General features: G+C 39.6%; 2 protein-coding genes across 2 annotated transcripts; both read right to left on the reverse strand.

The window, feature by feature from the left end:
- Window positions 1-930: 930 nt before the first annotated feature.
- Window positions 931-8,257, reverse strand: odad1 (outer dynein arm docking complex subunit 1). The gene is made up of 14 exons (XM_056436703.1): window positions 8,191-8,257; window positions 7,980-8,076; window positions 7,704-7,893; window positions 7,475-7,600; window positions 7,229-7,342; window positions 7,080-7,147; window positions 6,804-6,991; window positions 3,718-3,852; window positions 3,381-3,463; window positions 2,924-3,092; window positions 2,287-2,450; window positions 2,080-2,183; window positions 1,891-1,981; window positions 931-1,783 (listed from the first exon to the last, which is right to left on the reverse strand). The coding sequence occupies exons 1-14, from the start codon at window positions 8,255-8,257 to the stop codon at window positions 1,679-1,681; spliced, it is 1,701 nt and encodes a 566-aa protein (XP_056292678.1). The 3' UTR covers window positions 931-1,678.
- A 3,093-nt stretch (window positions 8,258-11,350) lies between these two features.
- On the reverse strand, window positions 11,351-15,309 carry LOC130208836 (taste receptor type 1 member 3). Its single transcript, XM_056438187.1, has 8 exons — window positions 15,107-15,309; window positions 14,674-14,974; window positions 13,930-14,286; window positions 13,426-13,845; window positions 13,134-13,337; window positions 12,901-13,021; window positions 12,076-12,446; window positions 11,351-11,977 (listed from the first exon to the last, which is right to left on the reverse strand). Exons 1-8 carry the CDS (start codon window positions 15,307-15,309, stop codon window positions 11,384-11,386), a joined length of 2,571 nt encoding a protein of 856 aa, XP_056294162.1. The 3' UTR covers window positions 11,351-11,383.
- Window positions 15,310-17,301: the final 1,992 nt, after the last annotated feature.

A 17,301-nucleotide genomic window follows, 5' to 3' on the forward strand; every position in this document is an offset into this window, starting at 1 on the left:
CCTGCAGCTGGTATATAAAAAAAGAAGGAACAGACTCAAATGACCTATGATTACAAGGTGCGAAGCAGAAGGTGCCCTAGAAAATGAAGCAGCTGTAAAGCTAAAGCAAGAGAAAAGGTGGAAAATGTGCTTATATGGAGAGGGAAGGGTAAATAAAGCTACTGCTGCTGGTAGGTACAGCCCTCAGAAGGAGGCGGGCCTTGGAAATGGCTGATGTAGGCGGTCTCTACAGGCAATGAAGACTCTTTTGTCAGCAGTCGGAAATGAGGTTTCTGTTGTGATTAAAAGGGAGGTTTCTATGGCAATGCAGAGAGCCGTGTGCACAGAGCGTTTGTTGGGAGTGGAGGGGGCTGAGTGAGAGTAGAATTTCAAAGAAAGCAGCCTCCTCCATCTTATCTCCCACTATCGCCACCCGTCTGCCTTTCCACAGCGCTCTTTTATCTCTGATAATCTGTCTTCATAGCCACACAGTTGAGACTGCAAGCAGGATTATCCTGAGCAAACCATTGGTAATTCAGTCATAAATGTTTTAAGAGTAACAGTTTCACTTCCCCAAATTTCTGACGTCAAAACCGGAAAAAAACCCTTTTACAGATAAGCTAATTATCACAAAAGTCAAGTTAGATTTTTAACATAATGACTGATATGTCTCTTTATTGTTTTGGGCAGGTACACTTGACAAATTATTATTTCCTTGATCAGTCAATGATGAATCAGTAAAAAAGCTATAAAGGCATCAGGGTGACCTTTAAAGTTAAATATAGCAACACCCTTTGTTAATTGTTTCAGTTAAAAAAAATAATGTTCTTAAAATAAGTTCCCCGTCCCTCATTTGTACAGAGGAAGCTGCTCTCTGCAGCAGTGACTGCCATCTTTTCCAGACCAGAGGCTCGACCCAGGATGTTTGGATAAGATGACATTTGAAACTCCTGAGGATCAAAGTGAAGTTTTTTTAATCTTTGCACATTACAAGCCACACTGACGGAAAAAAAGATACAGACACTTCTGATATTACTGGTACATGTGAAGAAGATAATGTGGCAAGCCTGCTCTACAAATTGGTCACATAAATATGAATAAGTGAGCGTGATTCAGCATAACACATCTGAGAAAAATCTGCATTATTACAGCAACACAAAATTGTTAAGAATCCGTTTGTACTGTCAAGCGTTAAATGCTCATGTCCTTTTTGGAAACAGGACTCAAGGGCTCAGCATGCCAATTAGAATTACAAAAGGTTCTGCTGCCCCCAACCTTTCCGTTTGAGCATAGCAGCAACTACCATGTAATGAAACACCGCCAGTGCGGGAGGTTGTCCTGCAACCAGACTGAAGAGTCAAAGCCAGATGGCAAGTCCCACATCAAAAGGACAGCTGGTCACCAGCATCTGAAATGGCATCTTTATAGCTCCAGACCTAATTAGTTCCAACAAAACAAATCACACCAACAAACAGGCATTGTAAAAGGCCACGCTAATGATTCATCATAAAATGGGACATACATAACATAATTAAGCTTTAAATGTTTACATGTGCAAGCTGCAACATTTAAAAATAAGCAAACAGGCCGGTTCCATCAGCGGCGATGGCCTTCCTGGATCTATATTATGCTGAACGATAAAAGCAAGCCCTTCAGATGCAGATGGCGAGGACCCCATTTCAAACATCAGGTCAGTGTGTCAGATCAGTGCGTCCTCCAGCGAGCGTTGTCTGCCATCCAGCTGCTGGCTGATCTTTGAGGCTTTGGTTGCTGCCTGCCGAGCTGAACTCTCTTTCTGCAAAATCTAATATTCATATCCAGGAGAATGAACCAAGTACAGGAAAAATATATCATGATGAAAAGCACAAACAATCGCCGAAGTGCATGATTCGCACTTAGCGTTGTGCTCACCGCTTTTAATATTCTTTGGCGAAGTTCTCCCTGTGACAGTGGTCGTTCTTCCTCATCAGTGACAGGAGAGTCTTCAGCGTCATGTTCCGCACTGAGGAGTCCAACCGACACAGACACACACACATCAACCGGATGTCCGTGGTGATTAAATGTATGTATAGCTTTACTAATTATGAAAAAAAGTCTGACCTGTTGATTGGAGGTTGGACGCTAACACTCTGCTGAAGCAGTTCTGGATTTTGACCCAAAAGGAATGTAGCCAGGTCTTTTGGGTTGTACTCCTTTTCTAGATCCTGCAAGAGCCACAAATACAGAGACACATTACATGACATGGCAGAAATACAACAGGAACGTCTGTCAGAAAAGTAAACACAGAAGCACAGGTCGGCAGGTTACTTTAGAATTGAGGAAAGCTTGTATGGTGAGCAGCTCGTTGGTCTTCTGTTCCACCAGACCCAAGTAGGACATGATGTTGTTCTCACTGATCCCTGTGGAGGAGCCCAGTATGTCCTCGATCACTGAGCGGTCCCAATCCATTTGAGAGAAGATGCTGTTCACGCCTGTGAGATGGGATAGACCATAATCAGGAGTACCTGGAACCGTCTGTGTTTGCTTTTGTGTGATGAAAACATACATATATCTGTAATCTCTTGATGATTCTAAGGGACGTTTCCTGGAAAAGAGTATGTGAGGGACAATAGGTTTTGCTTGAATCAAACCCATGTAAATATTCAGTGATTATCAATTTACCAATGGATATTTTTCTTTATATGTGTTGAACTGTATGCTTGCCTGTCGACAAATTTTTCTTTCAGATATCCATGGCAATGAGATGTTGGATTCATTGTGATGAGGGTATAATGACTACCGGTAAGTGGATTAAGGCAAATGATAGAACAGTCTGGTAAATTAGAAAATTATATGACATGTAATGCAGCCTTTAAAACCAGGAAAGGACATTTGTGCAATGTTAGGATCTCAAAATATAAAATACTACTATAATATTGACATATTTTCTAGCCGTATGCCAAACCTGTTTTAATCTGGTCCAGGATTTTGTTTATGATGTTGACTTTGTCTTCATAGTCTTCAGCTTGAGACTCGCTTTCCTGTAGTTGCTCCGCAATGTCTCGGAGCCGAGAGCGATGATCCTGCTCTTGTTGCAAATCTGCTACTCGAAACCGCTGTATCTCTGCTTCTGTCTGCAAATTCACATATAGACATTCAAATATGGAGATACTTGGGTTGAACCAACACCACTGAATACTGCATGCTCCCTTTCACTCACTCAGAAATAACCACTTTAATTTAATTTCCTAGAACTTACTCGGATGTTGTAAGAACGCTATAACTCTGGCCATTGAATACCTTTATATTTGTTCCTTGCAATATTTGTGAACAAGGAATTAAGCATACCTGCTCTATTGTTGCACTGAATATGAGTATTTTATGTGGAGCTAAACATGAGAGTAAATAAAGGAATCACTCACCTTGCTGATATGATCTCTTAGCGCCTCTGCCTCATTGTTCTGCTCATTTACAAAGTTGAAGAGCGCAAAGTTCTGGTCTTCAACTACACAGCAAAACAGCAATGCAACAGAGAGATACATTTAAATCTCTTCAACTGAAACTGATTATGACCAAAGTGGGACATGGAAATTAATTTAGCCTCAGTGTTCCTCCAAAGGTAAAGAAAAAAATCATACAATAATCTTTTTTCAAAGGAAAGAGATGCAGTTATGGTGTCATTCTTTATAAATCAACAATATATCTACAAGGAACATACATTTGTGTCTGAAACAGTCAGCCTATGTTGATAAGACGTACACTGGATGAACCTGGTGACCAGCATGTCCAGGTTGTCCTCCCCTGTCACTGTCTGGATCCTCTCAAACACCTCCTCTAGAGCATCCAGCGACTCTTCCCCCGAGTCCGTTCTCCTCTGCTCCTTCATCTCTGACACTTGGACAAACAAGCATCTTCATATCAGGATCATAATAAATGGTATGTACAGTATATATATATTATATATATATATATATATCTTTATTACCAGCTATAACTTCTATAAATCAAGTTAACAGACCTTTTTCTGTACATCTAACTCTCATCTAAACAAAATAAAAAATAAAAACGAATGGATAAAACACACACTGAAGATTTGGACAATACTTAAAAAGAAGCTTGAAGGACCCAGCTCACTCTCAAGGGCTATGCCACTTGTAGGCAACATAGAATTCCCTCCCTCGATATGGGATAGTGGATTTAGACAGTGGGCAGTAAAAGGTCTTAAAACCATCAACCAATTATTTGATGGAACAGAACTCAAATAATTTTCTCAGCTGCAAGAACAATATACACTTCCATCAAAGGACCTGTATAGATACCTTCAAATGAGACACTACATTACAAACCATAAAGACAGACAGTTAGTAAAAACAACAACTAATGTAACAGAAGACTATTTTCTTAGTATAGCAGAAAACGGCTTTCCAACTAAAAACCACGTCTCCCACATATATAGAAGGCTTACAGCTGACAAAACACAAAATACATTGAACATTAAGGAAAAGTGGGAATTGGAATTAAATGTTATAATTGAAGATGCAACATGGGAAGATCTGTGCAACAAATGTCATAAATCAATAGCCAATTATAGAAATAATTTGATTGGATCTAAAAATCTGATATTTTAATACACCTCTTGTAATCTCTTCATTTGTGAAGGATCCTTCTGGAGAAAATGTGGAAAAATAGGAGATCACACGCATATCTTTTGGGACTGTCCAGTAGTCAAAGGTTTTTGGAAAAATATTTAAAAAGAAATCAATAGAATCATTGAAGTGGAGGTACCCTCAGATCCATTAATATATGTGCTGGGGTCTATACCAAGAGATTTAGGGGACACTAATCTGAGGTATATTCGACGTATACTGTTAATGATTGCCAGAAAAACAATAACTCTGAACTGGAAAGATGCAAAAACCACCAACCATAACTCAGTGGAGACAGAGATTAAACCAGGTCCATACAATGGAAAAAATGACTGCAAAACTACAAATGACATTAGATATCTTCACAAGAAGATGGGCGTGCGTGACGTTATATCTAGAGTCGATATTGGATGTAGATGTTATAACTGAGAGGGGTTGAGGTTGTACACATAGAGTGCAACTGCTAAACAAAGAGATCTATGGAAATTCTGGTTATGAAATGAATGTCTGTTGATTTTTTATGTTTTTTATTTTATTTTTTCACATTAATGTCTTTTACCTTTCTTTAGTTTTTTCACTTTGTATTTAATGCTTATCATTTGGTTCTATTTAGTGTGATTGTTTGGTCCTTCCCTCCCTCCTCATTGTGTCCTACTCTTGGAGGGTAGATGTATAAGTATAAACATGTGGGAGGGGATGGGTGGGAATGTTTGGCGGGTGTGTATGTGGATATGGATGGATTTGGATGTGTGCTGATTTTACTTTGTTGTCGATATATATATATATATATTTCTTTTCTCGATGTCAAGGACTAATCTGTTTGTGGAAAATGCGAAATAAAAAGTTATTTTAAAAAACTCTATTGTGACGTTTCCTATGTAATCAGTGCTGCTACTAGCAGAGATGCTTAAAAGTCATTTGTTGCAAGTCCAAGTTAAATCTCAAGTCTTTGAGCCATCTAGTCTGCTTAGAACAGCCATAAGACGTGTACTGTATTATCACTCTTTAAACTATTAGCATACAGTATCAGCATTTCTTTCTCTTCTGTTTGGCATATGATCTAAAATAATTTTAATATATATATATAGAGAGAGAGAGGGAGAGAGAGAGATAGACCAATGTTACTCAGGGTAACAGGAAAATATTGCTAACGTTATTATGCATGCAGTAATAAGCCTAACCTTTTTTTCAGTAACAGTTATGATTATTGTATAATTACACTGGGTCTCCAACTAACATATAAACATATAATCTACTATAATTAAACACATCCCTCTAGCCTCTGAAGCCAGGAGTTGCTCACAAATATTTTTGAGCAAGTCCATGCCAAGTCTCCTGTTATTGTGCGTGTAACTGAAGTGCGTCCCCATGTCTGACTGCCAGTGGCTGAAACAAGTTAACACTCTGTGAAGAGTGTCGTGTTTGGTTCTATCACAGCTGTGACGACTCATGGTTTCATTTAGCTTGCTGCCTGATTCCCCTGTCGACTATCTGGCGGACCATTCACTGCAGTTTGGTTATGTGGCTTTAGTTTGTTGTATTGCTTTCATGTATCTTTTCCACACCCGCACCCACAAGTTCCATTCCAGCACACTACACGTGGCATACTTTACGAACATCCACGCCCCATTTTTCAAATACTTAAGTTCACCCTTTAATTTGCTCTAGATTGCTGAATGTGTTCGATGAAGATTCTTTTTGATTGTTCATATGGCGTGTCTGTCTTTTGTTATGGCCACTTGGGCCAGGTCATAACACATTGTTTAAGGACGCACTGGCAGGACAGGCTGTACAGTTGCAATGCGGCGGTGTTTTGCTAGTGAACAGCTTGGCAAAGACAGGTAATGACGAATAAGTCAAGCAAAGTTCCTCTAGACTTTTTCATAGAAATGAGATCTGCACTGTGCAGGGTTCAATGCTATTGTTTCCTTTTTCACATTCTTAATGTGGCTACATCCGGCGTTTGAATCGTATCAAAATCATGTCACAAGGACCTTATATTTGTTTTACATGTAGACCACATTGGATATAGCATGAGACTTTATAAAGCACAAGATGATAATTGTGGGACTCCCCAGTAAATAAACATTGAATAATCACTCTCTGTGTTATTATCATTCCTAAGAGTTTTGCCATCATCATAATGATCAATATTGTAAAAACAGCAATATTAGTTGCAACTCAGTGGCTGTGTCTTACATAGTTTGTGTCCCATCTCATGGCCGTCATCCTGCCCGCTCCTCTCGCTGCACTTGGTGGTCATAAACTCCTTCAGGCTGAACTCATGTGCAATAACCCTCTCCAGTTCCTTCATCTCAATGCTGTACTGGGCGAGGTCCTTCACTGCCTTCTCCCTTATCATGGTCATCTTGGACTGAGCCTCCACCCTGAATTACAAAGGTTTATAAATAATAATAAAAAACAAGATCATTTTTTGATTCTTACACATTATTACACAACCCTCTAAAATCTGACCTGGCATCGTAGGCAACAGAGGACAGGTTGACAACTTCCCCAATTTTCTTGCGGGCATCGTAAAGTTCCTACAACCCACGAGAAACAGCGACAAGTGGAAAACCAGTTCACGAACATGTCTTTGAATCATGTATTGCGTGACGTCTGACCTTGTGCAGATTGTTGTGCAGTTGCTGGAAACGGATGCGCTCAATATGAAGTGTCTGGAGCTCCTCTCTCAGGTGGCTGTTTTTAGTCAGCTGCTCATTCAAGCGTGTCAAGGACTGGAGGTGACATAGAACGATATGCTATTCATTGTAAAAACCGACAAAGAACAACAATAGAATTTGATAGCACGATAATATTTAGAGATAATATTTTCAAGGTATTTTGTGAGAATGACTTTCTCAACTCACTCTGTCCAGTTTGTATTCCAGAGTGCGTATGGCCTTCTGAGTCCGCTGTAACTCAGACTTCTGTGTGTCCCCAGTACTGACCTCCCCTTTTCTCAACTCTGCCAGCTTCAACTCCATTTTTGTTATCTGCTTACATTACAGACACGTGACATAAACTGTGGTTTGTGACCAAAAATATCAGTAAACAAGACATGTATGGTATTATATAGAGTGGACAGACTAAATTCACCTCCTTCTCTAGCTCTGTTTGACACTGCTTCTCTCTCCACAGCTCCTCCTCTAGCGCGTCTCTCTGCTCCAGCAGAGCCTGAAGACTCTGAGTGTCCTCACTGTCCTGCTGTTGGCGTGACAAGCTTTTACATGCACCGAGGTTTCTATGCAGGTCCTCCTTCTCCTTCAGCAGCTTCTCTACCTCCTGCCTTAACCCACATAGACAACCAATTAGACGAATAAAAAAACACAAACACACAGTTGACAATGTGATATAGGCGTAGTGCTTATTCACTGTTGTTTGCGGATCTGCTCCCGGGCCTGAATGTTGTAGACCTGCCGATCTCCTTCCATGATCCTGAACTGTCTCTGCAGTTTGGCTATCTCTGATTCTGCTTTTTAAAAAAATCATATGCACATTATTACTGTTTCAACCATGCAACTGGCAAAATGTTATTACTAAGAGAGCATCAATATCTAGTTGATAGCAACATATCCAACATTACCTGTACCATCAATATCCACCTCACTGCTGTCTGAGCGGGCACTAGTGGTCAATCTTCCACGTGGCATGGTTACACTGGGCTTTACTGAAGAAAAATAATATGAAGTAAAGTGACGTTTGCAGAAAATATTACACTTTTACTTGTGGAAATGTCATTTTCCTCTGAACATTAAATGAAATCCAACCTAATCTGATATTCAGTTTTCATAACTCAAGCTGAATATGAGAATAAATTACTTTTCAGCATATTACATCACGAGAGTAAGACTTAAAATTGGAGGGGTAGAAGTGGCAATTTAAATGAAGAAATGCTACAAACATATTTGTCTTATCTAAACTATTTACTACTTGAAACTGAAACCTTGAAAAAGCTAATATTTTATTTTATTATTGAATACTTTGTGTCATAGTTTTACTTTGAACAAGACACATTTATCTTCACAACCCATTAATGTGCAGTGCTGCATGTTTTTTTTTTTTTTTTACATCATATATGATAAATCAAACTTTGGTATTCAAATTTAGGTAGAAGATAATCTTACTATCAGAACAGCTAATCCAAGGCATCGTATTAATTTATAAGACAGACATGTCATCAAGTTGAGGATACTCAAAACGCACATTGATAACATAGATAACTAGCTAGCAGTTAGCTAACTAAACCAAACAAAATAGCCATGATTCTTGCTAGCTGTTATGGACAACTTGAACTATGTATCTTGGTTATAGTTAGATAGCATATGAAAGTTATCTGCAATGCTTTTACGGACAAATACAAATGTATCTCACCAGTTTAATGTTTAAAAAAAAAAAAACCATTGCCATCACGCAGAACACAGGCACACAGGAGCCTGAGTTGTTAGCAACCGTTGCTAAGTGTCCTAGGACCGGAAGTCCTCATGGCCAGGTTGAGTAAAGAGGTCCGAGGTTTCCAGTGTTTGATAAGTGAATCCAGAAACGAAATAAACAGGACATCAAACTCAAACTCTCTTTTTTAAAAGACTTTAAACTAGACAGGTAAAACAAAACAAGTTAGAGTATTTAAAAATAAAAGTCAAAGCAATATAATGACCATATGCAAGACATTCATATATACAGTACAGTCTATTATGCAAGCACATAGCAGGGTAACATCAGAAGAAATATATAAATATGAATACAGGGCTCTCAAGTTTTGAAGACAGGCAAGCGTGAGATTTCCATCAGCACCCGATACAGCTGACCGTTGCGCGCGCCGGCATCGAGCCGAAAAGAGTTGTTGACAGGGGGGGGGGGGTGCTAGTGACTATTCTACTCCGAGAAAAGTTTTTGACGGGGGGGGGGGGGGGGGGTGCTAGTGACTATTTTTTTGCTCCATCCCAATGCGCGCAGACCCGCGTCGGAGCTCTCCAGCGGAACAATCGATCGGCGTATTGAGCACCCCTGCATTCAAGCATTAAATAGCCGAGAGGTTTTTTCAGCGTGAGGAATTCGATGTGTGGCGGGAGTGCGTGAGATGAGACCGAATTGCGTGAGTCTCACGCTCAATGCGTGAGACTTGAGAGCCCTGTGAATAAATAAATAAGAAGAAGCAGGGTTAACGTGTTTATTGTCTCTGCCAGAAGACAGCAGTATAAGTTAAATTAAATAGATCTGATTATATGCCTGTGTCTTTGCTGATTATCTAGGTTATTGCTACAAATGTATGTAATGCTTTTCACTTAATTTGATGTTCATGGTTTATTTGCAATCTTAAGCATGTATACAGATGCTAAATAATAAAGTTTTATTTCAGATCTCTGCATATTGTGGAAGAATGAGGATGTGGTGATTGTTAGACCATAAATAATGGTATTAGAAAAATTAAGAGATATAGTTTTTTTCCTCATTTTTACCTTCACTATTATCACTAACATCATTGCACCTTCTTTACTGTCACTGTTGTTATTATCAATCACCCTCAAACTTGCATTTCCTTACTCGACCTCTGAGCTCTGGCAAACTCAGATCATCATAATGTTGGTTTTGGTCTTAAAGATTATTCAGTCCTGTGCTTGTGTATGAGCACTGATTTAGATGGTGACTGCACAGCTACACACACTTCTAAGGAGATGACCTTCATTAGCTAAAAGCATGAACTCACATATACTTATATGATCCAATGGCATCTACACACATGTCTAGATGTGCAGAGAAGGACCATATTTGGTATATCCTAATTCCCTTTGTCAAGCACAACGTAAATAAACCTTCAGAATTAGAAGTGGCATTGCATTGTAACTATATTGCTGTATTTCACTTGTATTTCTCTTTCTCAGTTGAAAGTTACAAAAGGATGTGTGACAGAGGGACGTGTCACCCTCAAAGCATTTCATTCAAAACATTTGACCCCTTCAATAAACTTTATTGACTCAACGTGTGGGCTGCATGGTGGTGTAGTGGGACACTATAGCCCCATGGGGCCCGGATTTGATAGGCTAGGATGGCCTTTGTCTGTATAGTCTGGTGACCTGTCCATGGTAGCCTGCCTTCACCCAGTGTCACCTGCTGATCAGTAGTTACAATAGGATAAGCAGTTACAGATAATGGATGGGTGGAACTCAAAGTGTCCTCGACACTCATTCACCGTGAGGAGGAGTGTTCTTGTGAATCTCATGAAAGGAACAATTCACAGCAAAACATAGAAATGAATAGTCATATTCATTATTTATCTTCTTTTCATATTTATATAATACACTTAAAGTAAAGTGTTACAGATTCTTACTGTACACATAACTTTAGTCTAACAAGTCAACAAGCCACTAAACTCAAGCTGTTACTAGCACTCAACCCCCAAATATGATAAAATGTACTTATACAAAATAAATAACAATGCATTATATTGAGTATGTTGATTATGTGTTTTGTACCTAAAACAGGTACACAGCCATATTAAAATGCTTTATATTGTATAGACATGGCAATGTTAGCAATGTTAACAATACATTTCTACCCTATATTATCATGGAAAATTACAAAAGGCAAATTTGAGCTGTGTTGTATTTTTCACAATAACATATTCATATTACAATATAGGATCCTATAGCTGTAGGACTAAACTAGTTTGTGACACTCACACACATGCTTTGTTCCATATAAAGCATGCAGATGTACAATTTACAAGATATGACTGGTACAGATACTTTGAGTTCATATTTATAAAACTGCACTTAAGTTTATTTCCCTGACTCTTTCTGGGGCTCTGGTTCTTCCTGAGCAGGTGTCACTGGAGCACCCTCTAGGAAGGTAGAAAAGTGCTCCGCTGTATTGAGCTCAGGCTTTTTCAACAGGAAGTGGCATTTTGGGAAGAAGTAGCCTGCCACCAATCCCAAGTTGCCTGCCAGGGTGAAAGAAACATGGACGATAGACCTGTTCTTCTGATTCAAACCGATGTAGATCGGAATAAAGGCCACCCAAACCACACAGTAGAACAAAGACGAAAAGGTGATGTCCCTGGCGAGGTTATACTGATGAAGAGGCTTTGCTGCCATGAAGGTGCTCATGAAGCATATAAGGGCCATTGCGCCGTTCAAACCTTGTATTAAAGCAAATCCAGATAAGGGCGACATTGGACATGACAGAAATTCTCTCACAAAGTCTATTTTCATGTCTGCCACAAATTCCGACAGTAAAGACACTTCCTGAACAAACCAGCCACAGAGACCAGCCTGCACGGTACAGCAGACAAACACAAACAGCCACCTTCCAGGGCCTTTTATCATGTGCAGGTGAGAGGAGGCCAGCTTTGGGAACTCTGTCACGTACAGAATCTGTTTAAAAAGACAAGTTTGCAACCAAATTACAATGTGTGCTCTTTATTTAGTCCTACATTCATCTACATTCTTGTATTTGATCCGTCATTCCTCACCTGCAGTGAGATAGACGTCATAATGGAGAGGACCACTGTTTGGAAAATAGAGGTGAGGGGCAGCTGAATACGACACACCCCGTCCCCTGGCTGGCCCAGGAAGAGCAGCAGACTGAGGGAAGCTCCCATCAGGCTAAGCAGAGCCACAAAACTCAGTGCTCCCCCCGATGCTGTTACCAACGGGGTCCTCCAATGTTTCAGGAACACAACACCCACTGACATCTGACATACCAACAGCACCACCACAGCCAGTGTAATTTCCAGAGCCTCAGGCGTGTCCCAGGACAAAAAGAAAAAGGTGGGTTCAGTGCAATTATTGCTGCGTGTCGAAGACCATTTACGATCTGGGCACTCTGTGCACTGAATGTCATCTATGAGTCAGAAAACAACATGACATTTGGTTTTGATTAACAAGCACACCATTTATCACTCTTATGTCTGTGTATTCAATCTGGAGATACAGCAGTTGATTGGCTTAGTTTAGCACGAAAGACTGGAGGCAGGAAGAAACAGATAGCCTGTCTGTGTCTGAATGTATTACAAATCTGCTTATACTAGCGCCTCCAAAGCTCACTAAATAACATGTTATATTGTTTGTCAAAAACTGAAATGTGAAAACGTGAATTTTGTTGTTGTTGGCAGATTATGTTTAGACAGAGCCAGGCTAGCTTGTTTTGCGTTCTCTCCAGTCAACAAACCGGCTTCTGGCTGCAGGCTTACAATTACCATGGGGACATGAGAGTGACGTGAGTCCAGAACAGATTTCCTGAAATGCTCCACAATTGCTTTAAATAAAGATCGAGTATTTGACAGATACCACATTACCTTCATTTGCCCGGTAGGTTCCCGGCAGACAGTCGATACAATCGAAACAGCAGGAATGGAAGCCTTTGACTCTGCGGACCTGGCCTTTCCCACAGGCTGCTGAGCAGGTGGACTGAGGAACCTGCACAAGTTGTGCCATTAAAGTTAGGATTGTTATGGTAATTACCACAAAGATTTAAAAGTATTCATGTTCAAAAGTTTATAACAATTTCTTAATAAATTGCTGAAATTACCTCAGAATTTACAGTGTGCCACTTTAAGAGGGTTTTGTTGATGTACAGTTGTCCAGCGTAGTTTCCAACAGCTACAAAATCTAAACCCGAATCTTTCCAGACCCACTCTATTATATCGAATCCTATGTTTGGGTTGCCGGAACTGTCAAACTTTAAATGTGTGCCATTTATGTCGACAGAAGTATTCTTTAAAACCTCCAACAGCTGCAAAATAAGAATGTATTCACAAATTAATCTCAATGTTGTTAAACATGTTTCAGCTATATAGCAGACCAAAAGAAAAATAAATCACCTTCCAGGGAAGGATCTTGGTTTTCGGTCCCTGCACACAGGCAGTTGAATTGCATCCCAGCAGGTTGTGCAGGGCCTGTGCCACACTGTAGATGGCAGCATACACACTGAAAGATGTGTGTTTCACACCAGAGCCGGTCACCAAACTAAGATTAGCAGGTGACAGGTTCCAACATTGTGGGCAGGGATTGACAGGAAAGCCTGTGGACCTTTGTGCTGGAGGGGTAGTATTTGCCCTCTCTTCACTCAGTTTGGTGAAGAGCTCCTGTGTGTAGGCAGTTAACAGGTCCAGGTCCTGGGTCTTGTCCATGAATCCAATGATCGTGCCGACTGTTTGGATATTGGGGAGCGCAGTAAGTCGAGCACTGATGATCCAACTTGTGCTGCCAATCCACACAGCAGTTACATTCCTCCTGATGACCTGTAGTAGATTGGATTGAATCATTGGTAGTGAATTGAATACAATCCATCCACATGTAATATGTGTCTAAAGTGCTTTGCTAACCTCTTTAAAAAAGTTCTCAGCAGGCACTGACAGAGAAAAGACAACTACCACTTGAACATTGGTTGATAGGATATTGTTGATGATGGTTTCTATTGCAGGTGCAGGGTCAGTATACACTGGAATCAGTCCCTGATAAGCCACACAGATAGACATATGATCTGCTGTTTTGGAGAAGTCCTGCACAGCTTGTTGTCCATACTCCTCTTCACTGCCCACCACTGCCACCCAGTTCCAGTTGAACTCCTTCAGGAGAAACGCCATGGCGTCCACTTGCCATTTGTCACTGGGCACCGTACGGAAGAATGACGGGTAGAGAAGCTTGTTACTGAATTTGTCACTGGTGGCACCGAAGCTTACCTGAAGTGAGAGAAGTTGTATTATACCACTTTTGAATATTACCCCACTGATTTTCCATGATTGAAATCCAAGGCCTGATGCACATTTCTGAGGTTGCAGATAATTTGCACAGCAAATGGGCAGTTGTCTTATGTTTAACTATTGTGTAAAAAATGACAAAGCAGTTAATATACAGTATATTAATCATGAAGAACACATTCATATTTCTCTGTGATACAGCTTGCGTTGTAGGACAGCAAGTATTCATCTTTTTCTCATAATTTTATGCACACTTCCCTTTTTGACGGACACTGTAGAGGCAAATATTTAGCCTCGCTTTGAACATTTTATTTTACATGAGGAATATTTCTTGAGAAAAAAACAGCGTGAATGTTTTTGAAGCCAAACCTGTGGCATCAGAAAGAATCCCAGAAGTTTTCCTATGACGGACACCATTTCTGAGGTGAGAGGACCAATCACAGCTGATATGCTGGTCTCATAGTTTGTGTAATCACACTCCACATATAGCGCTTTGTTAGATTTTGCAGTGAGGAAAGACATGGTGGGCTTCACAACGACGGCAGATTGTCTGCATGTATCATAGATTTCAAAACCCAACTTGATGCCAGGGAGGATCATCTGGTTTGCATTGATCTCATCCACTGCGTATTTCATTACTAGAGCAAGGCCCAGTCCAAATTCATCTAAACTGGGGAACCACAAGCAGATAAAAAACAAAGTAACAGCCTAGTTAGATGGGTGAAACATACTTATTTGTGCAGAATCTCTAATAATAGGGTCATTATTTACCCAAAATGCTTTTTTTCACATGAGCTCTTACCTTTCACAGCTGATGTTGTTCGGCTCCCGCCTCTGGCTGAGGTTACTGGAGAGCTGGTTAATGGGAAAGAGCCCTCCGAGCATAATGTCCCCAGACAAACTGAAAAGACTGGTAGAAATGTTGTGGAACCATTCAGGTGGATTCTTAGTGCAGCTCAGTCTGAATGCGCAGCACAAAACCAGGAGAGTCAAAGGTGCAGCCATGATGCAGATAACCGAGAGACTGAAGCTAAAGTAATGAGAACAGCATATGTGTCAGTGATATGTTGTATGCAAACTCACCTGAAACCCCAAAAGTAAAATTGGTGCAATAGGCCCCTCCCCTTACCGGCCACTTCAAGGTCTAATACCAGGTAACTGCAAATCATCTGAAATGACCCTTGTCATATCTCACACACATTTCCATTTGTGGTCTCATGTAGCACGACATTTTATAATAAAGATATTTGTTCTAATGTTATCAGAAAAATGTATAGCTGTAGCATTAACTGCACTATTATTGTGATCACTTCTAGATATATATAACCTTAATTCTGAAGGAATTGTGAATGATAGCATCGAATTTACTGACATTGTTGACTTATTTGTCAGGCGCTGCAGTGAAGAAGGATTCACTCTGCACCTTGTGTGTGTGTTTACGTGTGTGTCGTGCAAGCGCTGCTCATCTTTCCGCAGCATTTAACTGACATTTGCTTGTGGCTTGCTCTTTGATTCTCTTTGGTCTAACTATCTTTCCGGAGATAAGTGCAGTAAACGCCTTTTTACCTGCTCATCCTCGAGTTGTTATCACAGCAAAACCTCACATTTATCACTTTGCAAATGTTGTTTTTTTGTGGGTGGCTCATCATGTCATTTTTAGGGAAAATGTAGAACACATTAACCCAGTTACTGCAACCAGTGTGCCATTAAGATAGCCATCAATAAATGTCAAGCTCAATACAGTTAAAGCTCATGATACAATGTATGTTAGGATCTTTTGTATTGAATGATTTTATTTACATTTTTGATTTTCTTTTCATGTTTTGCATTCACCTCAGTGTTGCTTTTGCATGGACATTTGCATGCAACACTGAATGTGTGTGTCATCCATATAAGGACATTGACATATTTCCTCCCAAGATATTTGCATAAACCTACAGCAGAAAATAGTGCTCTTGTAAATGGCCCTTGACAACAGCATATTGGACAAGCTGTAATATTTGTTCTGTCCAGACTTTTTTTCAAAGCTGTTGGTCGAAGAACTTTGAAAACCAAATAACTTCGTTGTTTACAAGTTTTAACATCAAATACTTGAGCTATGAAATGAACACAAAAATAATCTTTTTCATAAATGTTCCCTGAGATTATATTTGGTTCCTCTCAATAATACTGAGTTTGATTATCAAAATGAAACCAGTCCAGTTTTCTTCTGTTTTATTTATTTTGATTATAATGATACAGATAAAGTGTCAGGGCGTTGTTTTATCAGATTTTACGGGATGAATCTTTCAAACAAAGGCTAAATATGTGAATAATCATGTCTTCTAATCCATCGCTGAATTAAGACTGCAATAAAGCATGAAGATGAGGTATATGAAGTTAATAACATATGAGACAGACTAAACATGTTACAGGACCTAATTAATTGCAGCACAATGACAGAATGATAGATGCGGTAAAAACAGGAAACAAAATGGAAACTGCATCATCGTACAATACAAGGAAGACTTAGGTTTTGCTCCTAAGAATTTTTCTCTAGCATACTCACTATCGTACAGTCAGTGGAGGAAGTGATTTATTTTATCTGACTCACATGGCCAAAGGTTTTCTTCTGAATCACTCGTGAACATAAGATTCTCATTTGATTAATAGGTCAAGAATTAGTTGCCAAACCGGAGAGAGCAAGCGTCAGTGCAAAGCAATTACCATGCACACCTTAATGGAAGTTGAATTAACATTCACTTACAGTTTTAGTTGTAATTTCTTAATGATTTGACGGTACAGTGTAATTGGCTCTTTTTGTGTTGTTTACATTGGTTTCAAAGTGTTTTTGTACACGTGGAAAAATGAGACATGGACATATTTGTCTTTTGTCTTAATTATTTACTTGACATTTTAAAACAGTTTATGTTCATTGACTGGAATTTTTGATTCGATTTTATGTAATTTCACAATATAGAATTAAAGTTTCTCAAAAAACCTTAGTTGGTTGGGATT

This window comes from Pseudoliparis swirei, chromosome 18, assembly GCF_029220125.1.
Source record: "Pseudoliparis swirei isolate HS2019 ecotype Mariana Trench chromosome 18, NWPU_hadal_v1, whole genome shotgun sequence".
Lineage (NCBI taxonomy): Eukaryota > Metazoa > Chordata > Actinopteri > Perciformes > Liparidae > Pseudoliparis > Pseudoliparis swirei.

Bases quoted from the DNA above. Each gene is read 5' to 3' on its own strand.
- odad1 (XM_056436703.1), bottom strand. From the start codon at position 8,257: ATGCCACGTGGAAGATTGACCACTAGTGCCCGCTCAGACAGCAGTGAG. The intron at 2,184-2,286 runs GTAACCTGCCGA...TGGCTCTTGCAG, and splicing joins AAGCTTTCCTCAATTCTAAA to GATCTAGAAAAGGAGTACAA. The intron at 1,784-1,890 runs GTGAGCACAACG...TATGAATATTAG, and splicing joins GCCAAAGAATATTAAAAGCG to ATTTTGCAGAAAGAGAGTTC.
- LOC130208836 (XM_056438187.1), bottom strand. From the start codon at position 15,309: ATGGCTGCACCTTTGACTCTCCTGGTTTTGTGCTGCGCATTCAGACTG. The intron at 13,846-13,929 runs GTTAGCAAAGCA...AATCTACTACAG, and splicing joins CTGAGAACTTTTTTAAAGAG to GTCATCAGGAGGAATGTAAC. The intron at 12,447-12,900 runs GTAATGTGGTAT...TCTGACTCATAG, and splicing joins AACCTACCGGGCAAATGAAG to ATGACATTCAGTGCACAGAG.